The following is a 24,947-nucleotide window of genomic DNA, read 5'->3' as shown; positions in this document are numbered from 1 at the left end:
TTTACTTCACCAACACTCCAACAGGCGTGGTGACCAGAGACAGGACCGATAAAGAAGAATCGGGTAGGGACTGTTTGAACGGAATCGACTGGTTAGTGGGGTCCTGATTAGATTTTGGCACAGTGGGGGCTAGCGGATCCAGATGAGAAGTACATTCCTCGAAGACCCTGCTGCCCTGATGAATCCTGTCACATTTAGTTCAATTCAGGCTCGTAGTTGTGAACAAGATGTTTCAGTGAAAATGGCGGATTGGGTGGGAAACCCCACACCACCTGTTTCACTGCAGATGGTGCTTATGTGGAGGACAACCTTACATCCAGGCCTGGTTCTAATGCCTCCAAGCGAGTTTCATTCGAATCTTCTTGTAAGTTTCAGAGGATGAGATTTAGAAATAAATATCCGAATTTAGGACCTCGTTCAAGGAGGCAAATCCAGATGAGCACACCCCAAGATGACCTGATTCATCCTTTCAGATTTGGTTTGAATCAGCCATGTAATCTGGGAGCAGAAGACATTTTAGTGAAAAATGAAGGATTCGGGGAGGAGGCACATGGGCCCCTTTCCAGGGGAGATATGGCCATGGGGAGTACAACTTAAGGTTAGGGCATGGTATCGATGACGCATCACAGTTTGGTCAGTTTTTCAGAAGTTTATTTGAATGAAATATCCAAATTAGGGCTAAACCCCACTTTTATCCCCCTTTACATGGGTGTATCTGGAAGGGGGAGCACAACCTTACAAGACGATGTTGTTGTTTTTTTTTTTTGTATACAAGATCGAGGCTCGTGAAAGAGCGAACATTAATCACACAGAAAGACAAACAGACACATAAAACAAATAACATCGGGAGCGGTAGACAAGATGGGGAGAGAGGGGGAAGGACACAAACACAACATTTGAGAGCAGGGACCGAGAGACATGGAGACATCGAGAGATCTGTGGGAGGGAGAGGGCTTTGGGGGGGAGGCATGTGAAGGGGGGGAGGCATGTGAAGGGGGGGGGGGGGTGGGAGAGGTATAAACATATGGACACTGCCAGGATTTCCAGGAAAGAAGTTGGAATTTCAAACAAGGTGGATCTGGGGTGAATTAGTGGGGGTAGAAAAGATCAAGGTTATGGATCGGGGAAGATAAGAGATGGTGGTGAACAGCTGTTTTAAAGACCTGGAGGGAGGAGAGGGATTGAAGGGAGTGTGGGAGTTTGTTCCACAGGCGGGAGAAAAGAGGAATGAAAGAGTGAAGGTGAGCAGAGAGCCGAGATTTCGGCAGTTTAACCATCAGAGCGTCTTGATGCCTAGCGTCTTGATGCATTGTATCAAATTTTTGTCCGTATCGGCCAGGTAATTGTGAAGGAGGTGGTTTAGTGAAAATGACGGATTCAGGGAGGGGGCCCGTGGCTGAGGTTATTTCGGAGAAATTCCGAAATCCATAATATAAAAGGAGTTCAGTCTCGGTGTGCCTGCATGCATCCGCACGCCCCTCAACAATTATCCTGCGGAGGATTTCTACTCTGTGCGTATGCTCGCCATCAATTCTGATCGCCATCTTTTTATTAATCAGATGCTAGGCATTCTGCAAACAGTATGGTATAGTTGAGTAAGGTGAGGATAGATGGGTTGGTGTCAATTTACATTAAAATAAAAACTCTTCCTCCTTCATCTTCTTCTTCACTTTAATAATGGTGTCTCATTCAATCCCGTTTCTCATATCGATTAGATTCAGAAAAGGCTTGCCGTACTCAATACTTCTTCTTTCATCATTTCCATTTTATTCATATAACAGTAATATATTGCTCCATCAAACAGTATTTCTGATTATACATCGCCTTTTCAAGCACCACAAAGCAGGTCGTTTTACCTGCAACACAAGCAAGAAAAGGATAAGAACAAAAAAGCAGCTGATATTTCAATTATTTATTCACACAATTTTGTTAAGTGTGAAAGTTAATTTTTATTTATTTTCTCTGAAAATGTGTCGGTCAAAATACTATACCATCTATTTATTACGTAAGCAAAAATAGAATTTCCCTCCTCTCCTCTGTACTGTATTCTCTATACATTAAGAGTGGCGGACTAATGTGACATGGTGCTTCATGGAGGGGAGGATGCACGTGACCTCAAAAATTCTTCTCATGTGCCTATATAAATCTACCTCCATCTATAACATTGGTATTCCTGTCAGCGAAGCGATGGGTGTTGTATTCTAGTCTTTTTGGCAACCAGCCAGGTGAGCTACAGGACCATTGGTCCTCTATTTTGATGCAGAATGGTGCTGTTTCAATGGGTGACTTCTTATTTCTGTTTAGACTTTGTCATTAACCACAAGTTTTTGAGTTTGTTCTTGATATGCAATATGCATTGCAAATGAATATTGTGTTGTTGCAGGGAACATTTCACAGCCAGCAAGCTCTGGAGTATGGGACACAAATTGTTGGTGGGGTCTCACCTGGGAAAGGAGGGAAAACCCATCTGGGTTTACCTGTTTTCAATAATGTTGCAGATGTGAGTGTCCATCTAATATCTTTCTGTTTTATTTTTTTAATTTTTGTTGCTTGTGACGGCATGGCCATAAGATTGTTATATATTGTACAATGCTTAAAGTTACCGGTACCTTCAGTGTTGACAAGCATGGTCACCTGATGTTGTATAGTTGTTTCAATTGCAGGGCAAGTTGCCAAACTTTGGTATTAAACTACACTACCGGTCAAAAGTTTTTGAACACCTCAATTTTCCAGTTTTTATTGAAATTTAAGCAATTCAAGTCCAGTGAATAACTTGAAATGGTACAAAGGTAAGCAGTAAACTGCTCGAGGTTTAAAAAAAAGTTTAGGTTCGCAAAAATGGGAAAATAATGTAAATTGCACAGTTATATTGTAAAAACGGCCTTCTTCAGGGAACAAGTAATGGGTTAACAACTTTTTTTCTTTTTTTTTTTTGCATACAGGATCGTGGCTCGTGAAAGAGCTAACATTTATCACACAAAAAAAATCAAAACAGGCACAAAGTATATAATAAGGGGAGCGGTAGACAAGATGGGGAGAGAAGGGGAAGCACACAAACACAACATTTGAGAGCAGGGACATCGGGAGATCTGTGGGAGGGCTTGGTGGGAGGAGGTTTGGGAAGGGGGGAGGGGTGGGAGATGTATAAAACACAAGGACACTGCATGGACTTCCAGGAACGAAGTTGGTATTTCAAAAAAGTGAATCTGGGGTGAAATTAGAGGGGGTAGAAAAGATCAAGGTTTTGGATGGGGGAAGATAAGAGATGGTGGTGAACAGCTGTTTTAAAGCCCTGGAGGGAGGAGTGGGATTGAAGAGAGAGGGAGTTTGTTCCAGAGGCGGGAGAAAAGAGGAATAAAGGAGTGAAGGTGAGCAGAGAGTCTTGATTTTGGCAGTTTAACCATAAGAGGGTTGCAGGCAGATCTTGTGCGACCTGTAAGAATATTTGGGGGACAGAGCCCAGAGAGAGCTGGGGGAGCAAGGCCGGAGAGGAGTCGGTAGTAGACAAAGCCCACCAACCTGCCTGCGGTGAGTAAGTGAAAGGCCCTCGGATAGGGTGCACACGGTGCCCCTTTAAAAAAATATATTTATAGAATCGATCTGTCCCTGGTCTCATTGTATTCCTATACCAAAATAAGAAAGCCAGGCAAACTTTCAAGAAGATTGGAAACTATTTATGTGTCCCACCACTGCTTTGAATATTCACTGGCAAAAACAAATAAACGGCAATAAACGCTTACAGAAATAGGTGGTATACATACAAAGGACACATGTCGGGATTTATTTTGTTAGCAAACATCGACAGAAAATATTAATGCATGACAGACACAGACATAGTTCAGATATTGATATAAAGTACATTTTATATTCATTCACAAGTTCACACATGTATTCAACAATGTATTAATTGAACATAATGGCCAATTTGGCTAACATACACAAAACAGAAAGGCAACAAACTCATGAATCAGCTGCTTATGACTTTTGGTCCAACAATGTCTTTGTTGTCCCTGACTTTTATCATCTGGTTCAGTTGTCCTTTTTCTCAGATTGGGCCTCATCTTTCTGTTCTCTTCAACAACTTGGAGAACATTCTGATAGTGCTCTTCACCGCGAGCAGCTGCCAAGAAGTCGGAGCTCAGCTTCACGCCTCGTTCTGCTGAATCATTCACTACATTGATTGCTCCAACATTGATCAAGGCATTCTTGTAGAATTCTGATTCAGGCCACTCGGAAACATCCAGGGACAGGAACCCTGCTTCCAGCTTCAGAACATGGAAGAAAAACCATGAATCTTCGGTGACAAAGTCAGCAAGTTTTGAGCCGAGATTGACTTCTGTTGGGAACCTTGGTTTGCCGAAGCCTGTTCCGAAACGATTCTCAGGAAGCTGGCGCGGTGTGTCAGGTCTTTTTTGGAGCAGTTGGTCTGCAAGTAGGCGACACTCATGAGCTGGGGTGTTACTGCTGAATAGTGCCAGTGGTATTAGCTCTCCGGTAAGGTACCACAGGTGTCGACTGAACGCCTTCAGTGCGCTACTGGCCACTATGGTGTTGAGTTCCTGATACCGTAGCAGCTTCTTGTACAGGAGGAGGTCATTTCAGGGCGCATCTACACTGATGGAGCATTGCATCCACCAAGTGGAATAGACGAGTGTTGCAAAGGTGACGAATTCTGTGAGCTTCTTTCCCTGGTGCTTGGCTGTTATTGTTCCAGATGGGAGATCCTGGATTTGTGTCTCAAACAGGCAGATTTTCAAACAGCAGATCAATTTCGCCATCCACCTAGCTTCGTGTAAGGCACCAGGACGCTGAAATGTTGTAGTAGGGTAGTCAGGATCGAGATAGACTGCACACAGCTGTAGAAATTCTTTGTGGTAGTCCTGTTTCTGGTCAACTTGTGATGTCACGAGTTGCAAGGTTTCTGCACGCCATTCATCAATTAGATCTTTACCTTCCTCGGGAAATGACGCTAACTGTATTCGGTGCAGTGGCTGATCGCTCTCATGGGGAACCAAGTTCCAATTTTTCCTGAGACGGGTGAACAGCATGACATCTGGAGACTAAGATGTCTCGATCTTGAGATCCTCAAACACATGCGGAAGAATGACTTCTCCTACGTGATGCCTACAACCAGACCACAAAAGTGGACGTTCTAGGGTTTCCTGTACCTGAATGCATGCTGCGGACACATGCCCTGTGTTGCTAGCGGTCGTATCAAACACCATGTTGCAAATGGAGTCTGTGCAGTTCCAACTGCACAGCAAATCAAATGTGAGCTTTGAAATGATTTCTCCAGATTTTTTATCAGTTCCAGGTTTGTAAGCAGGCACACCAAGAACCTTGATGTCTGTCACATCTCCAACCGCCACAGTCAGCCTCTCCTCATTTTCATATTTATTTGTGAGCGAGGGAAGCAGCTTGCCATCCCAGTGAAGAGAAGCAAACTGTGGAACATCCCGCTTCTCCTGGTAACTTTCAGCTATTTGCTTTCCGATTTCTCGTCTGGATTTATCAGCCACAGCATACGATGTATATACTTTGGACACATCCCCTCCAGCTTCCTGGATGAATGCCTCAGTGAAAGCAGCCTGTTGTGATGGAGTCATCTTCATTCTGGTAGCAAGTGCAACCATTTTTGGGGGATTTCATGATGTTATGAGGTATGAAAGCCTCTGTCCCAGAATGTACCACTCGTCTGTGCTTTCTTCTCGGATGTGTATCCATAGAGGTTCCTGGCAAGAGATCCACTCCATCCTCGGTGTCACCAGGATCAGTATCAGAACTGCTCTCAAATGTTGCTGTAGCAGTTAACTCCGCCATCTCAGCTTCTGCCTTTTCTTGCCTTCGTCTGTCCAGAAGCTTGCGTCGTTCTGATCTCTGTTTCTGTTTCGCGAGGGAAGCGTCAAAACCTCCAAAGCTAGCAATACGATCTGTCTTCATGGACTGCAGGAATTTGATGTCCTCAGGGGTTTTCATTTTCTCTTCAGCATCAAGCGGCCAGAGTGGGAATGTTTTGGAAAGATCCTGCTCATGTTCATGGACTTTGCTCAAAACAGTTGGCATGTCACGGCGACTTTTGTGGATTTGTCTTCGTTTTGAGTTCTCATCGTGCAGCTTCAAGATCTTTTCACATGCTTTGCGATCACATATCAAAGGAACGTTTGCTTTCTCATAAAAGGGCTGAATCTTTGCAAGCACCAGCTTGGAACGATCCCACTTGGTTTTGTTGGTAGAATATCCATCCTGTATATGGAATATCAGACACCGAAGGACCTGTAGTGCTGTAGGCAAGCGAGATCCAGTTATTTCTGAATCAACGTCCGTGATCGATTGACCTAGTGCAAATATCTCAGAAGAGTTTCTTGTTTTCATTCTACTAGATCCTGCTGCAGTTGCTGGCGAGCCTGGCGTAGATTCATGCTGGAGTTCATCAGTTGAGCAGATATCAAGAACACCAGCATCTTGTGATGATTTATCCTCCTCCATAATATTTCCTCTCTGCTAGTAATTCTGGCAGCGCACACAAACGTATCACAAATGTGTGTCAATATCTACAACTGGGTAATAGCATCTGTGTCATGACAGGCCAAAGGCAAACATGTCAGCTACATCAGGATCAGTTCCTGCATAATGCATATACTTGCTACAGAGCAGATCAGTCAATCAGCTTATATTGTGACTGCATTGTTATGTCTAGACAATGTCTAGACTGTGCATGTCTAAAAATAGCCCAAATCTAGCAGCAGTTTCCATGGCAACTGTCTGGACATTTCATCCCTGGCATTTCTATTTACAACTTTACACAGGTAAATCAATTCACATTGAACTCTCAAGAAAAACAACAACAAATAATGATACTAGTGCTGGAATTAAAGACAGCCTATTTACCATAATATTGTTATAATGGTGGCTTATGGCCATTTTTGTGGAAATATTCAAGTGAATGGTGGGACACATAAATAGAGTCCAATTTTCATAAAAATTGACTAGGACTATTATTTTAATGATTGGAACAAAATAAAAACAGGGACAGGGCAATATGCTCATATGGGGGCACCGTGTGCACCCTACCTTCGGAGTTAACTTCATCGCGGGAGATTCCAATTATTCTGAAAGCTTTAGTCTCAACAGCGTGAAGCCGAGCTAGGTGTGAGGCAGGAGCACCGGCCCAGAGGGGAGAACAGTATTCCATTGAGCTGCGGATGAAAGCCTTGTATGTGGTGAGGAGCTCAGATGTGCCAAGGAAGGACTTCGCACAAAGGAGGATGCCCAGTCGGCGACTGGATTTGGAGACCAGATTTGAAATGTGGTTTTCCCAGGAAAGACCTTACAGCTGTTCTGCAGCAATGGAAGTGTATCAAGCCTTGAAAGTTGATGCAAACAATTCCTACAGGTGTCCCAACCTCTGTTGATTACTTGATTACAAACCCCCTGTTTGTATAAAAGCAGTATTGGAACAGACTGTTATTACACGCTCTGAAGCATTATTTGGACAATATTGCACTGCAGGAAGTAGTATGTTGCTATCATAATGGTGAGAAAAAGGCAATTAACAAAGGAAGACAGACAGACCATGATGACCCTTAAAAGTGTAGGTCTCTCCTTTGGAGAAATTGCAAAGAAAGCCAAGGTGTCAGTGAGCACAGTTTCCCACAACATCAAAAGGCACTTGGAAACTGGAGGAAACTCTGACACGAAGAGGTCTGGCAGACCCAAAGCCACAACAGAATCAGAAGACAAGTTTCTGAGAGTCAACAGCTTGCGTGATAGGCGGCTCATAGGACAACAGCTTCATGCACAGCTTAACACTGGTCGAAGTAAGCAAGTCTCAGTTTCAACTGTGAAGAAAAGACTTCGAACTGCAGGTTTGACAGGTCGAGTGGCAGTAAGAAAGCCATTGCTAAGATGGCAGATAAGAAAAAGAGGCTTGCCTGGGCCATGAAGCACCGCCAGTGGACTACTGAAGACTGGAAGAAGGTCTTATGGACCGATGAATCAAAATTTGAAATCTTCGGTTCATCACGCAGGGATTTTGTATGCCATCGAGTAGAGGAAAGGATGGTTCCTCAGTGTGTGACACCAACTGTCAAACATGGAGGAGGAAGCGTGATGGTCTGGGGCTCTTTTGCTGGATCCAGAGTTGGCAACTTGCACAGAGTGACTGGCACCCTGAACCAAAAGGGCTACCACAGCATTTTTCAGCACCATGCAATACCCTCTGGAATACGCTAGTTGGTCAGTGGTTCATCCTACAGCAAGATAATGACCCTAAACACACCTCCAGGCTATGTCAAAATTACCTTCGAGGAAAAGAACAAGACGGTAGACTTCAAATCATGGAATTGCCAGCACAGTCTCCTGACTTAAACCCCATCGAGCTGGTTTGGGATGAGCTGGACAGAAGGGTGAAAGCAAAGCAAACTACAAGTGCAACACATTTGTGGGAACTTCTGCAACAGTGTTCGGAAGAACTTCCCGAACAATATTTGATTTTCATTGCAGAAAGAATGCCACGAGTGTGTTCGGCGGTTAAATCTGCAAAAGGTGGCTACTTTGCTGAGTCAAAAATTTCAATTAAATTACAAAATGATTCTATGATTTCTCTTTTTTATCTCCAATTGTTTATTTGTTCTATGCTTAATTTCAGAGTACATTGAGACATTGAACTGCATAAATTTTAATAAAAATTGGAAAAATTGAGTTGTTCTAAAACTTTTGACTGGTAGTGTATATATATTTAATTGGCTATAAAATGATTATTAAAAGACCAACCAACCAACCCACCAACCAACCAACCCACCAACCAACCTATCAAGACCAACCTCGTTCTTTAAAAAAAAAAAAAAGAAGAAGTCCAACATATCGCTTATACGTCCAACATATTATCGCATTCCTCACAATTAATATCTTTCCAAGGAACGGATAACCGAACAAGCTGTTACTCCAAGGCGTTCATCAAATGTGGCAGAGTTAAAACACGCGGGGAGGGGAAGGGGAATGGGTGGAGGATGAGGAGGATGCTGAAGAGCGCTTACCTGCATGGATCCCACCGGCAGCCCTCAAATCTGCAATTAATAAACTCAAACAAAGACGGCTTTAAAATGTACAAAAAATAACAAAATAATTTGTTACAAGAAACAAGAAAAGCGCGACGGTGCAAATAAATTCCTATGGGATCCTCCACACCAGACTTAAACACGGACAATGGGGAATGTAAAAAGAACTGGAAAATAATGGTGTAATTGAATTGTGAGGACTTAACTCGGATCGTTGTCTGCGCGCAGGCCCGACACCGCTTCTGCCTTGGTGGCAAGAAGGCCTTGATGCGCCCTTGTTCACTAGGCCTCGATGAAGGCCTCCCGTGCGAGGCGAACGAGCAGGCGTGCAGCCCGAATACAATACCATCTAATCCATCCCGAATACGATACCATCCCATCTTCACTGCGGCTCTTCGTTCTTGACGATCTGCCTCTTTACGACCACCAGCAAGGTCCCGGAACACGGCCACTGTGATGAAGCCCAATGAAGAGAGAAATGTCAGCGCACAGCCGTCTCCCACCAAAGTCAGGAACCAAGCAGGGGGAGTAGAGTAGAGTAGAGTAGAGGAGAGGAGCACTACGACCGTTCACAATGGCATCCAAAAACGACCAGGCGCAAGAGGCAAAATGCCGGTCAGAGCGTTCTTTTAACGTCCCGGCTCCGATGCCATCTGTGGTGCTTTTCCAATCAGTGATTTGCTTCTTACTCGTCCTTCCCTTCACCAATCAGCGAGTCCTTTCTTACTCCGGCCTTCCTGTCAATCAACAGCCCTGACCAATCACTGCCCCTTTTGGGCGTGACTCTCGGCCTGCCTGACCTTGTGGTGATGTAGCTGGTTGCCGTGCCATCGGCAGTGCTCAGTACTGGCTTCCGGTTGGTTTTTATTGTTGCGTTTTCTCGCCCTAAGTGTGGTGCTGGTGTGTTGCCAAAAGAGACATTAGGGATAAATCACTGAGGGAAAGACACACAGGGAATTAACATAATCCCTGAGCTAGTTAACATGCCCCATTCCTTGTAATGGGGATGAAGATACACCTTAATCCGCCATCCGGGCAAAACAAATTCCCTACTTATTACATGGTGGTTCTTCTTCTTCATGTCAATCGGTGCACACTAGGCGATACAAATCTACCTGGTCTAAAGTCATCACTGCCTACCCCCTACAAACGTAACAATATGTTCCAGAAAAGTTGGACTTGTAGCGAAACAACATATAACGGGGAATTTTTCCCTCTCAGAATTGGTTTAATTAAGGGGGATGTGTTCCAACACTTGGTTTACGTCTCATACAACACCACTCAACAAGCCTAACGATCAAAAATACGTATGAAGCACACAAAACATAGGAAAAATACAAGAAATCAAACAAATTACAAAACCCCAACACATATATTGATCTTGCTTACCATGTTGTTAAACTATTTTATCATGATGCTTTAGCAGCCTTAACACCTTCAAAATCTCTAATCTTCTCTGGCTGCATCAGTCCTTTGCCCCTCTAAATTATCTTTCCGACTAGGCCAGGTGGTTTCCTTCATGGACTCAGGCTCCAGCCTTTGTGCCAGCACACCCACTCGTGCCGCGAAACCCGACACCCGTGCCGCGACCCCTGCGATGCCAACACAAGACCTCACGAAGAGCTTCCACGGTTGACACTCCCACTATGGCCATCACGCCCACTTTGGGCATGCCTGCAGCATGGGCCATGCCACCTCATCAGATGGATGACGCCGTGCCATCTGCACGGCCCTCATCGGCGTTCTTTATAATAATTTGAGCAGTCAGGATCTAGGTTTGAATCCCGGTTGATCGGTGAATTGACACCAGGGGGGTGACTCAACCTGTCATCCTTCTGAGGTCGGCAAATTGAGTACCAGCTTGCTGGGGTGAATGATCCCGGTGTGTACCCCGATTTAGAATAGGTACACCGTATCCCTGCGCATCGTAAGAGGCGACTAAGGGTTGGCGCCAGGAAGGGCATCCGGCCATAAAAACATTGCCTCAAACAGGGAACCATGATTGTCATGGGGCCCGCAAGGCTAACCCCCGCTCTAGCGGGGAAAATAGCCTTAAAACGATCATTCATTCATTCATTCATTCAATCATCAGCGCCAAACTAATATGGCGATAGATATTGGCTGGTTGTTCATCAATCTTATTTCATTTGGAGGTCAAATTAGACAAAGTGAGAGTCCCACTACTGCGTTGCCGCTTTGGGGGCAGGTTCACCCTTTTTTTACCACTTTGTTTACCACTCATTGTTCAACGATTACTGCTGTAAAGTACACAACGATAAAATACTGTAACAGTACAGTATGCAGCGGTGTTTTGTCTAACAATGCACAGCGTAAGATATAGTCTGAGAGGGAGAGGACGCAGTGCATTGTGGGGTGGATCGCTGGGAAGTTGGTACGCAAATCATTATGGGTGGGATGCCTGGTAGCTGGTCTTCTGTCCAATGGACGATGGTGTTTGAATTGTTGGATATGTAATGAAAATGTTCCTAAGTAGCTTATGGACTTGTATGCAGAACAACAGATAGTGCGGAGACTTGCAGCACCTCCTGTACATATTTTGCACTTGACCTTTTCAAGTTTCCATTTTACCTCTACATCCTGATTTGGTTACCTTTAAGAGGATCAAGTTATTTTCATTCACTAGTCAATGTCCAGTTAAGTTGAGATTTATTTTTGATGTGTAATTTTGCTTTGAGCTATCATGTGAGGGACTGTTCACAAGTTAGCCGAGTAGTTTGATTGCAAGGTTACAACTCGGGTATTACTTTTTGAAATAATAACCCATACCTGGATGTGGAGTACAACATCAAGCACGTGCTGCTGCCCTCTGTACTACACCATAAGGCACTGTGTCTGCTAGTTCAGTATGTTGACATCAGATGGCGCTGTTGACCTAAGCATATGATCGTAGCCGTTTACAACTGGCATCTGAAAACAGGTACGCTTATGATCAGTGATTTATCTCTTACTTATTGTAGACAAAAATCATCTGAATAATGTGGATCACTGCATTGAGGAAGCACATTCGACATAGTTGGTGTAATCATGCCATATCAAAAGCCTTGCCCGTAGATTTGTTTGTGGTTATGGCTGAGCTCCTTCTTATCCACTGCAAGAACTTGACAGCATTGTTCAGGCTTTAGCATGTTACTTTGATATTTACTCATTATGCAAAGACAAGAACATTTAATCATGATTCTTCTGAAACCCTTTATAATGCAAAAGTGTGACTGTTGTTTGTCAGGCCAAGAAGCAGACAGGTGCTGAGGCAACGGTCATATATGTACCACCGCCATTTGCAGCAGCGGCTATATTTGAGGCGATTGAAGCTGAGATGCCATTGGCCGTATGTATCACAGAAGGCATTCCACAGCAGGACATGGTGCGAGTAAAGCACAAGCTGCTACGCCAGTCCACCACGCGCCTCCTTGGACCCAACTGTCCTGGAGTGATCCGTGTAAGTGCAGGGCTGCACAAATTGAAACTTTGGCATGACTGAAAAATGTGTTGCATAAAAGGTTTTCCGCTAACCCATTCGGATTTACATAACCAATTTTCTCGGAGATAAATGTAGAAAGGAGCGATTGAATGATCGTTTTAAGGCCATTTTCTCCGCTAGAGTGGGGATTAGCCTTGCGGATGCCATGACCTCATGGTTCCCTTTTTGAGGCAATGTTTTTATGGCCGGATGCCCTTCCTGACGCCAACCCTTAGTCGCCTCTTACGATGTGCAGGGATACAGTGTACCTATTCTAAATCGGGGTACAGACCGGGATCATTCATCCCAGCAAGCTGGTACTCAATTTGCCGACCTCGGAAGGATGACAGGCTGGGTCAACCCCCCTGGTGTTAATTCAGCGATCGACCGGGATTCAAACTCAGGATCCTAGGATCCCAAGCCTGCGCTCTAACCGCTAAGCCAACATCAGAAAGGAGCGGGACGTGACAGGACGTGACGGCACTTCCCACCAAGCTCAGTGGCTGTCTGTCTCATCTTGCAGTCATGTGTTGATTCGGGCACTTCCCACCAAGCTCAGTGGCTGTCTGTCTCATCTTGCAGTCATGTGTTGATTCGTGCATTAATCTGTATGTCTATGTGTGTGAGATGTGTCTGGCAGCTCCACTACTTTGATCCTGTTAAATACAGAACAACAACTAGAAGTGCACTCGGTAGATAAGAGTGCATACCTCCTCCAGGTGGAACAGTTTGCATTTTGTACCCCACTGATAGGCCGAATCTGGATTCAGACCTGAACCAACATTGAATCGGCTTGTTCTTGTCACCGAAACCAACTCGTCGACCAAGTTTAGTCATAACTCATCTAAAACTTTTTAAAATATCATCTTATACAACGCTTTTCACCCGATCTCTCAATGGTGAAGAATCACTTCGAAAATTAAATAATTCTCGGATCCGAATCCATATTCAGATCTTCACCAAAATCGAATCGATTCAGTCTTGTCACACACCCAACCTCTCCGTCAAGTTTCGTCCGAATCCGTCCACAACGTTTTGAGATATCCTGCTATGTATCGTTTTTGTCCCTTTCTCCCAATGGTGAAGAATCACTTTAAATAATTCTACTAGCCGGATCCGAATCCGGATCTTCACCAAAATCTAATCATTTCGTCCTTGTCACATACGGTACATCTCTGCCAAATTTCGTCCGAATCCATCTACAACTTTTTGAGAGATCTTGTTGACAAACAGACAAACAAACTGATACAAACAGGGGTGAAAACATAACCTCCATCCACCTTCGGTGGCGAAGGTAACAAGGAGAATAATACCTGTTATTATTGCTCAAAATTGGACATTTTTATGCCTTTAGTTAAAATTGCAAAATATGTCTTTGATACTTTTTCATCATGAGAGGTCTCACACAATGTTGACTGGAACAATAAATGTATGAAAATTGTTAGTGGATAGAATATTAATGAATCATTATCTTGACTCATTCTCTCGGTCAACTAAGTTTTGTGAATCTTTAATGGGACAATGTTAGTGTAATGGTTATTTCTTAAACGTTTTCAATAAATGCTCTCCCCCAGTTTGACTGACACCAATGGTTGTCAAATGCTGTTGCACGCAACGAGTTTGGTCTCGAATTTCAACGACATCTTGGCCTAATTAAATGGTTCCTCTCAACATTCAATCAGCAGGCCAGTAAGAACAGCTTCCTGAAAGAAACGGTTTTCAATTGTGATAATCTTTCAAACGACAGCAAGAAATGACGAGTTTTCTGCTCCACCTGATAAGGTGGAGAAGAACTTTCAAACGACAGTACTGCACAACATTTACCCTCATTCGTGTAAACATCAAAACTTAACGTGAGATGTTTTCCGTGTTTTTATTTTTATTCATTAATTTATAAATATTTATTATTTTCGTATCTGATTGCCGAGGCCAAATTGATGTTTTTTTTTTTCTGACTATTTTTATCTTTGCAAGAATGGCAAATTGGTTCCACAGCATGTTGACTGTAACTGAAGCATGGAAGAAACGATCGTTGGTGCAATTTGTGCATTCGTGAAGCAGTGAATCCTTTGTAATTGAGAGCAGAAAGCAATAATCTGCAAACATTAGTTGTGCTCGTAGTTCAGTTCAAATTTAAGCCTGGTGTTGGCTTAACGGTTAACGTGGTTGTCTTGAGATCTTATGGTCCTGAGTTTGAGTCCCTGTCATGCTTTTTAAATAACACCAAGTGGGTTGACTGAGCCTGTCATCCTTCTAAGGCCGGCAAGGTATCAGCTTACTGGTAACGGGGCATTGCATCAGCAGCACTTCCAGAAATATCTTCCAGAAAATGATGCAAGCAGGCTGCATATGAGCAACAGTTCAAATGTACACCAATTTAATTGCCTACGAGTGTTTACTCATCCCTTTGTTTGATGACTATCTCGCCACGTCTGTGCAGCCAAACGAGTGCAAGATCGGTATAATGCCAGGACACATCCACAAGAAGGGACGCATTGGTGAGACGTCTTTCGAGCCTTCGATATGCCCTTGGTGCAAATGTTTTATTTGCAGAAAGTGATAAAATTGATGATTAGTTGACAAAAATGTTTTGGATTACTGCACTATTTAAATATACGGCAGATTTTTAAAAATACCATTTTCAAGAATTGATATTAAAAAAAATAAAAAATTGCCTTGTCACCTTCCCTGTAAAATGGTGATGCCTTTCAGCCTGAATTGATCACCTGCTTAAATCAATGGACAATGTCGCTTTTAACTTGTAAATTGTGTATTCAGGATTACTTCTCTGAAATTCTTCTTTATTTATTTTTGTTCTGCACTAATGGTTACTTCCGTCGCTTTGTTTTGCCAGGCATCGTGTCTCGGTCTGGGACTTTGACATATGAGGCAGTATACCAAACCACACAAGTTGGATTGGGCCAGTCCCTGTGCGTTGGTGCGTGGAAACATATTTTCTGCCTCCTTTTTTATATTCCATTTTTGCATCGACCGCTCGGCCGTGATAAAGCGACTTATTGAATGTGTATTTTAAAACAGAAAAAAAAATGCTTTCATACTTCATTGTTCCACATTTCTAGATTTGGTTGCTTAACAGCTGTAACAAGCAGTTGCTTCTACAGCAGGTTTGACCAAAAGTAGTCTATTAAGAGTTTCAAGTTTTTCTTTCTGTATGAAAAGTAACAACATCCAATGTCATTCACTTATTCTTAAGAGCTTTTTTTTGTTCTTTTGACATATCTGTAATGGTGTGTGCATGCGCGCGCATACTGCAACAGATCATTTTACGGATTATTCCCTTTTTGGCATGCAGGTATTGGGGGTGACCCGTTCAATGGGACAAACTTTATTGACTGCCTGGACGTGTTCCTCAATGATCCCTATACCGAGGGCATAATTCTGATTGGAGAGATCGGTGGTGGAGCTGAAGAAAATGCTGCAGAATTCCTCAAGAAGCACAACACTGTGAGTGCGCACACATTGTGGTAAACCCATGCAATTGTTGAGCCATCTTCAAGGGCTTCATTATTTTCTGTTGATGTCCTTAGGGTGAAACTTTTACATTCAAATGTTTTGTTATCTCCCCACAAACCACCCCACCCACCTTGGTTGCCCGGTTGCACGATAATTTCCTCAGGGCTCTAACGCCAAGCCTGTTGTCTCCTTCATCGCTGGCCTGACTGCACCACCGGGTCGGCGCATGGGCCATGCAGGAGCCATCATAGCGGGTGGGAAGGGCGGTGCCAAAGAAAAGATTGAGGCCTTGCAATCTGCTGGTGTTCTGATCAGCAAGTCTCCTGCACAACTAGGCAGCATGATGTATAAGGTGGGGCTTCATTCCTGTATATTTTAGGGTTATTGATGAAATTTTTTAAAATTCCGATTGACAAGCATTGATTGACCTTTTAATATTGATTAGCAGAAGCCCATGGTAAAAATACCACGGTATAAAAACGAGAAAAAGAAGATGGAAGCCTTTTATTTTTGCACTCGTTGAAAGCTCAAAAATCTTAACAGCAAAAATCTTAATCTTAATCTTAAAATCTTAATCTTAACAGCAAAAAATCTTAACAGCAATCTTAACAACAATCTTAACAGCAAAAAATAATCTGCAGCGATCGAGGCGGTAGTCTGTTGCCTATACATTGCCAGGATTCATTTTGTTTTTGTCTGATTGAAAAGAATTTAAATTTTCCCTTAGGTTTGGATGAATTTGAAACAGCTTCAGAAGCAGAAGTTCTGTCACTCAAGCTTTTTTTTCTCCCACGAAGAGCATTTCCATGTTTCATGGTGGGACAGAAAGCCAGACAGACATTAGCCTGATATATATATATATAGATATATAGATATATATATAGATATATATATATAGATATATATATATAGATATATATATATAGATATATATATATTATATGCATATATACGAGTATATTGCTGTTTTGCTCTTAAAACAGCTGTTTTTGCTTACTTTTCAAACATTCCTATTTTTGGGGACTATTTGCACATTTTCAAATTGAAAATATTTGCTGAGACATACACTTAAATTTTGTTCAAGTGATATGAGAAATATTATTCCATTGTTGTGTTAACGATATCTCTCTACTCTCAAGACTGAACTCTCAAACCTGGCTCTCTCCTCCAAATCCTGGTGGCATCTGGTCAAATCTGTTTCTGGTGTTTGCTGCCCCTCCATCCCCTCCCTTACTTCAAAAGGCTACACAACTGACACTGCACGTGAAAAAGCCGAATGCCTCAACTCTGTGTTTGCCTCAAAATCTTGTGTCCCAAACTCATCTTGCTCTGCATCCACCTTACCCAGTCGTACCCAGCTGCTCCAGGACTCTGCCGTTCTCTCCTGACAAGGAGGAGAAGTTTATATCAAACCTCGACTCTAATTCTGCAACTGGACCAGGTGGCTTCAGCCCACTGGTCCGAAAATCCTGCTCTGCCGCTTTTTCACACCCGCTCTCTGTTCTCTTCACCTTATCTTTTGCTCAAGGTCATCTGCCATCTGCTTGGAAATCAGCCAACATTACCGCTTTATGCAACAAAGGGGCAAAAAACAGATCCTTGTAACTACAGACCAATCGGCCTGCTCCCAATCATCAGCAAGGTCATGGAATCCATCATCGCTTCTGACATCAAATCCTTCCTCTTCTCCAATGGCTTGATCTTGGATCATCAATTTCGATTCAGACCAGGTCACTCTACTCTGGACATGTTGCTTCTGCTCTCAATAATGGATGGAGGTCCTCAATGTCAAACAGGAATTCAGAGCCGTCTCCCTTGACATATATCGTGCCTTCAATACGGTCTGGCACCCCGCTCTGCTCACCAAACTCTCCTCCAAAGGTATCCATGGAAACCTCCATACATGACTTGCCAACTTCCTCTCTGGTCACAGTCAACCTGTGGCCCTGAATGGAATTCTCTCATCTCCCCTTCCTGTCCAGGCTGGAGTTCCCCAAGGCAGTGTTCTGGGCCCTGTGCTTTTTCTGGTCTTCATTAATGATCTCTCTGACTCTCTGGAAAATCCTCTCTATCTCTTTGCTGATGACTCCACTCTCTGCAGCACCATATTTCAACCCTCAGATCGGCAGTCTGCAGCCTCTTCACTCTCTACAGACCTGGACAATATCACAAACTGCTCAAACAAGTGGAACATGTCTTTCAATCCTGGCAAATCTCACACTCTCACTATGTGAGAGTATGGACAACCCTCCCATCTACTTTCTCAACAGTCCTCTCCAAGAAGTTCTGTCACTCAAGCTTTTGGGTCTCACTATCTGCCATGATCTGTCCTGGGGAATCCACATTTCCAAGCTGGCCTCCAAAGCCAGTTGCCGTCTGGGCATCCTCCATCATGCGAAGTCCTTCCTTGGCACACCTGAGCTCCTCACCACATACAAGGCTTTCATCTGCAGCTCAATTGAATACTGTTCTCCCCTCTGGGCTGGTGCTCTTGCCTCGCACCTAGCTCGGCTTCACGCTGCAGAAACCAAAGCTTTCAGAGTCAATGGAATCTCCCATGATGAAGCTGATTCTAAGGGCCTTTCTCTCACTCACCGCAGGCAGGTTGGTGGTCTTTGTCTACTACCGACTCCTCTCCAGCCTAGCTCGCCCTGTTCTGTCTGTGCTCTGTCCCCCAAATGTCCCTGCAGGACACACAAGAAATGCCAGCAACCCTCTTTTGCTGAAACTGCCAAAATCAAGACTCGATGCTCACCTTTCATTGGTGAGGAAGTCACTCTTTCATTCCTCTTTTCTCCGGCCTCTGGAACAAACTCCCACACTCTCTTCAATCCCACTGCTCCCTCCAGGTCTTCAAAACAGCTGTTCACCACCATCTCTTATCTTACCAAATCCAAAAACTTGATCTTTTCTACCCTTGTTAAAACACCCCAAATCCACCTCTTTCAATCTGCAACTTCTTTTCTGAAATTCTTAGTTGTGTCAATTTGTTTTATGCCACGTTCCCTTCCCTCCCCTCCAACCCCTCCACCCCTCCCCCCCCCCCCCCACCCCACGCCCTCCCCACCGGCCTCCACTCTCCCTTTGACAGATCTACCGACGTCCCTGTTCTCAACTGTTGTTGTGCTTGTATGTTTTCTTCTCTCTCCCCCACTTGTCTCCCGCTCCCTGTATTAGTCCCCGACCGGTGTAAACCGGAGGGGACTATAGGTTTGCACGCCGTCAGTCCGTCAGTCTGTCAGTCCGTCACGCAAAGAACAGTTTTCCGGACTTTTTTTCGAAACTCTTAATGCTAATGATTTCAAACTTGGTACATGGCTTCCTCGTGATAAGTTACAGATCAAGTTCGAACTTCACGACGTTTCGATCATTTTTGACAAAGTTATGGCACTTTGGACTTTGGTAATTCTGATAATTCTGATGCTCCTTAACTCGGTGCCATTTTAAGTTTTAATTTCCTTTAAAAACCATTTTCTCTGCAATAAATTGGACCGATTGAGATCAAATTTTCACCGTAGGGGGGACTCGGTCTGTAGAATATTTTAATGGTAATTATGACGTCACAGGTCACGTGGTTCGGCCGCCATAATGTTTTTCGTGAAAACCACGAAAACCCCTTTTTCTCTGCAATGGCTGAACAGATCGAGGCCAAACTTTGCAGGCAGAATCGCATACCCATTACGAGCAAAAAAGTCAGCGAGCATGACGTCATGCGTCACATGGTTTCAGAGTTATGATGTTTTTAAGCATGAACCTTTAAAACCGAGCTCCTCCCTCATTTTTGATCCAATCGAGGGGAAACTTCACAGATCTGTTCAGCACTAAAATGTCCTTTTGGAATTTGCGATAGGGCACGTGGTTTGGCAGATATCGTTAATTAAACGGAAATATTAAAAAAAATGGATATCTCTTGAATCGCTCGTACATCAGACCGTGAGTTGGTAATTATATAATTCACACAGTGCAATACGTGCAGGCTGCTCCACGGAGTGACCTTGCAGGCTTATCAACGAGGCGAGGCATGACACACATGTGTCTCAGCATACCTCAGATCAAGTTTGAAAACCAGCATCAACCGTGCATAAATTTGCATATTCGATCATTTTTGACAAAGTTATGGCACTTTGAACTTTGGTAGGGGACATGTATTGCAGCGCAATACTCAGAATGCTTGTTTATTGTATGTTTTATGGGTCCGTGCCTGTTCTCGTGTGTAATGTTATCTTTTTCACCAGCCCTGACTCTTTATACAAAAAAAGCCCCAGCATGTCAACTTTGGATAGAGAAATCATTAAACCTGATCAGCATTCACAGTTTGATTAGCAAAATAATCACCCGAAATGGAGTTTCAATAGGATTCTGACCTGTAAGCATTCGCTTGCATACAATCCTTCCTATAATCCACTTGCATTTGCACTGTCTAAAAAAGGATGTTTACTTGCATTAAACCTCCCACCTGACCATCCAGCATCATAAACCTACAATTTCAGGTGGCATTGATCAAAAAGGCCATCTTTTATTTAGATGTTTATTACATAATGCTGAAAATATGGACTTTAAGCCATATTTTGCAAGCTAATCCCAGAATCCATTGATGCATCAACGGCACAAATCCACTGTCAATTGTGGTCCAACTGATTTTGATCAGCGTTTGCAACTTCGCTCCAAGACATGCAATTTGGTTTGGCAAATGGCTCTTAGTTTTATCTCTCCCGTGTCAAAGGAATAATCGACGTCTGCTCCTGCTTGTCAATTGCATGGCGTGCTTACAAGGAAACTCGGGAGAACCAAAAGGAGCCTTGTTTTTGCCCACTCGATAAATAACTCTTTACTTTTTACTTTACTTCCTCTTGCTTTTCATTCTCAATTCCAATGGATATTGCGTAATTTCTCATTGGTCCAGTCTGCCTTTGGGATTAAATCAAAGGATTTTTCCCATTCATTCCAATCGATTGCCTTTTCAACTGCTCTTTCCTGGAGTTTTTATGTAACTGTTTTGTCATATCTTTTAATTTGAGGGCTGGTCATTTGTTCATTTAATTTCTGGGTATGTTAAATTGCATTTTAGTATTTATATTCTCTTTACCTCCACCACCAAACGTTGCCAGACGTTGCTTTTGGAGTGAGAAATATTGAGAGTGTGTGCTTTGTCGGGATTGAAAGCATTCAGTGTTTGACCAGCTTGTGATTTTGTCAAGGTCTGAAGATGGGGAACAGGCTGTAGCCTGCCTGTCTGAAGGATGAGTGATTTCATGGCAGAGAATGGAGTAATCAGCAATTGGATAAGGAGGATTTTCCAGAGTCAGAGAAGTTGTTTATGAGGATTTGGAATAGGACTGGCCTAGAACACTGCCTTGGAGCACTCCAGCCTTGACAGGGAGACGAGATGAAATGATTGCATTGCGAGCCACACGTTTGCTACGAGAGTCGAGGAAGTAAGCAATCCATGTGTGGAGTTTGCCTCGGATGCCATAGGTAGATACTTTGGACAGTAAGGCACAATGCCAGACTGTATCGAAAGCACGAGATATGTCCAGAGAGACGGCCATGATCTAATGTCTGACATTGAGGGCCTCCATCCATTGTTTGGTGAGTAGAAGCAGCATGTCCAGGGTAAAGTGACCTGGTCTGAATCCGAATTGGTGATGTGAGATGAGGTTGTTGGAGAAAAGGAAAGATTTCATATTAACTGTAATGTTTGATGCCATGACATTTCTGCTGATTGGAAGTAAGCTGAAAGGTCTGTAGTTAAAAGGATCAGTTTTTGCACCTTTTTTTTTTTTTTTAACAATGCAGTGATGTTGGCTGATTTTGTAACAGACGGAGTATGACCTATGGAAGATGATTTGGAATAATCTCTCCAAGCTTGGCAGCCAAGCCTTGGTGTTCGGCTTAACAGCAAAGGAGGCTGGCTTAAGATCTTCATGTCTTGAATTTGAGCACCTGCCATGCCGTTAAATGAGTACCGGCTTCTGGAAACGGGCCACTGCATCAGTGGCACAGCACTCCCAGCGACGATGCAACCAGCAGCCCCGGGCTGCATACAAAATAATAAAATCCAAACTTGCCCACCAAAATTAATGATTCTCAAGTTGTTTTCGATGCCATCTTACTGACGATATATAAAGTTTATTCTCTGCTATTTTGAAAGGCCTTAAGGCATACAGCATGTGTGTTGTGTGCAATATTGTAAAATGCAAATATGGAATGAAATTAAAAATTAAATATGAAGGATTATCCGATTTTATTTGTTGTACTCAGCAGGTTTTTTTTTTTTTTTTTTTTTAATGTGTATATATATATTTTTACATTCGTAGGAGTTCGAGAAAATGAAGATGCTGTGACGTCTGACGACCAATACCAAATACATGTGATTCCATCAATTGTTGCGTGCTTAAGAAATGCGGCTCTTTTACGTGAGACGAGGCAACGGTTACCGGCGTTTGTTTAACTTCACCCAATAAAAGTGTTATGCACTTGCCTGTTTTGGCATGACGCCACATCTTAGTGTGATGATAAGAATGATGCTTTACAAGTTTCGATTTTATTTTTATTATTCCTGTGTGTGGCACAAAACCAATTTGGCTACTTGTCTTCGGAAGTGGAGGTCAAACGGGTGTAATTCTCATCCTTTTGAGGCCAACACTTGACCAGGATGGCTTGGAGTCGCGCTTTATGCATCACATGATTATACAGATTGTTGAGCTGCTTTTGATATAGCCACAGCCGCACCTGCTGAGGCTTCATTGCCCTTTACCTCTTGCATGATGTTTACATGTCTTCATGTGTTACAAGTTACGTGAGTCAATAATTGCATCTCCAAACTCAACCACATACTGCGCGGACGCGTCCATGCGTACCCTGCACAATTATTCAGGAGGTATTGCCAGCATTACAGGCACCCACTCGTGCAAACCAGAAGCCTTTTCCAAGCGAATTTTAAATGTATTGGCATGATTTTTTTCTGCATTTTCATATTCCAGTTTAAATTTTTGAACCAGAAGCGTGTGGATGGTTCTCGAGCAATTTGATGGTCAAGTGGGTGTAAAGCCATGTTGCATTTCTCTCGCAGGGTTTTGGTTGAATTAGCATGTTTGCTCAGTGGTGATTCTTAGTCAAGCGTCGGTCCACGCCAGCCGGTTTGTGTAAACGTTGGGCCAATGCTTTATGGGCAGCCAACTCTTAACTAATTGGACATGGCATACGATGATTGAATGTGTTTGCTTATTTATTAGTTTTTTGCAGACGGCTCTACTAAACCCTCACAGACAGCTTTACCAACCCTGCCTCAAGAGATATCAAATGTGTGACATTTCCTCACTGGCCTTGCTTATGTTGTAGGACATCATACTCAGCACCGATTCCAGTGCTCGAGCGGCGAGAGAAGTCATTTGTGGAATAATTTAATCCAAGCAAACGTACGGTCGATTGTGATGCAAACCCGAGGCGACTCTTGGGTTGCACCCCAGTGAGACGGAGGCGAATTGCCTTGAAATCGTATGGACGAATGACCACAGTGTTTGACCGGCTTAACTTGCCATCAATGTATACTATATGGACCACTACGTTAGCAATGATATTGAACAAAAAACGTTTTGCAACACCGTTGATTTAATCTTGTTGGAGAAACGTTTACGACATGAATGTGTAACATGTACTCCTGATCAGTATATTGATTAAAGGTACTCTCTGCTGTCCACGAGGTGGTTCTGCTGCTGTGCAGGCATAATGTGGCAGTGTACAGGATGCTATGCTGGTGGGAGCACTAAGCTGGTAATTCGTTAGAATTTCTTAATAGGATAATGTTGGGAATTTTTCATCTCGAGGATGTTTGCTGTCAAATGCTTTGGTGAATGGCGGAGGGATTTTACTACTTGAACAGTACACATGTCTGAAGATGTGATTTTACTTTGTTGGAGGCTCACATTTGCTTAGAGGTTAGATGGACGAGGAGTTCAAAAGATGCAAGGGCCTGGGGGCATCACCCAACATTTGACCCACACAGGTGTTTTGAGCTTTTTTTTACAGGATATAAGGCTCGTGGTGGAGAGCTGCCACACACACATTGACATACAGACGAACATACCGACAACACCAGATTGTTAGACAAGACAGACAGAGCCACTGAATTTGAGGTGTGCGCCGTCACTTCCCAGAGAACTCTGGGTACCAGCGATGTCACAACAATGGCGCTGCTTTTTCACAACAATCATTGGTGCATTTCCTGAAGAGAAATGGATGCCAACCTATTGGGATTGGCCATGTTTTTATCCTTTTAAATGCTGAACGTCAAGCAAGGAAACTGCATGCACCATTTTTCCAGGTTGTTTGGTGTGACTCGGCTGGGGTCTGAACCGCCGACCTACCAGACTCAGAGTGGCTGCTCTACCATTACACGACCGATTCTAGTTATCTGGTATTGGTGTATATGTATCCTCTGAAAAAGTTGCTGTGTGATATTTTAAAATGGAACAGGTGGAATTGCATAGGCCAGCCAGATAAAAAGAAGGCACGCTTCATTATATGGCACCTCAATACACTGGACTGCATTTTAACTCACTGACTCCTGCTGGAATCAAATTATGTATTTTATATACGAATATAATATATACCCTCTAGCTGTAACCAGCCTGGGTTTCAATCTCAACTTGGATATTAACGGCCACCCAGGTGATTCACATGCAGGGTGATGCATCAATGTGCGCGTCATCTATGAGATGTTAATGTAGATGTTCCATATACTAGCTATGGTCGTTGGTGCACGTTAGAGATCCCATGGTGTCATTAGTGAAGACTAGGGAAGTTCTCGCTGGGCACCCTGCCACCTTCAATCGAACATCAGTACTGGCCAACTTATTCGTGAAAGACAGGTCATTAACTCTCCTTGGCCTTCCCGACAATAACGTGTGCTGAAAAGCACCCGTGTGCTGGGAACCCAT

At 43.4% G+C, this 24,947-nt stretch overlaps 1 protein-coding gene across 1 annotated transcript in view; it reads left to right on the top strand.

The window, feature by feature from the left end:
* Positions 1 to 23,705, top strand: part of SUCLG1 (succinate-CoA ligase GDP/ADP-forming subunit alpha) — a 54,403-nt gene extending 30,698 nt beyond the window's left edge. The window contains exons 3-9 of the mRNA XM_068105942.2: positions 2,384 to 2,500; positions 12,301 to 12,513; positions 14,975 to 15,032; positions 15,389 to 15,472; positions 15,848 to 15,999; positions 16,172 to 16,360; positions 22,326 to 23,705. Of these exons, the coding sequence (XP_067962043.1) occupies positions 2,384 to 2,500; positions 12,301 to 12,513; positions 14,975 to 15,032; positions 15,389 to 15,472; positions 15,848 to 15,999; positions 16,172 to 16,360; positions 22,326 to 22,352 (840 nt within the window). The 3' untranslated portion in view covers positions 22,353 to 23,705. The remainder of the gene's footprint in view (positions 1 to 2,383; positions 2,501 to 12,300; positions 12,514 to 14,974; positions 15,033 to 15,388; positions 15,473 to 15,847; positions 16,000 to 16,171; positions 16,361 to 22,325) is intronic.
* The last annotated feature ends 1,242 nt before the right edge of the window (positions 23,706 to 24,947 follow it).

Source organism: Myxine glutinosa, chromosome 2 (genome assembly GCF_964187855.1).
Source record: "Myxine glutinosa chromosome 2, kmMyxGlut1.1, whole genome shotgun sequence".
Taxonomy (NCBI): domain Eukaryota; kingdom Metazoa; phylum Chordata; class Myxini; order Myxiniformes; family Myxinidae; genus Myxine; species Myxine glutinosa.
The sequence above is the reverse complement of the archived record's forward strand: the minus strand, read 5'-3'. Positions and strand labels throughout refer to the sequence as shown.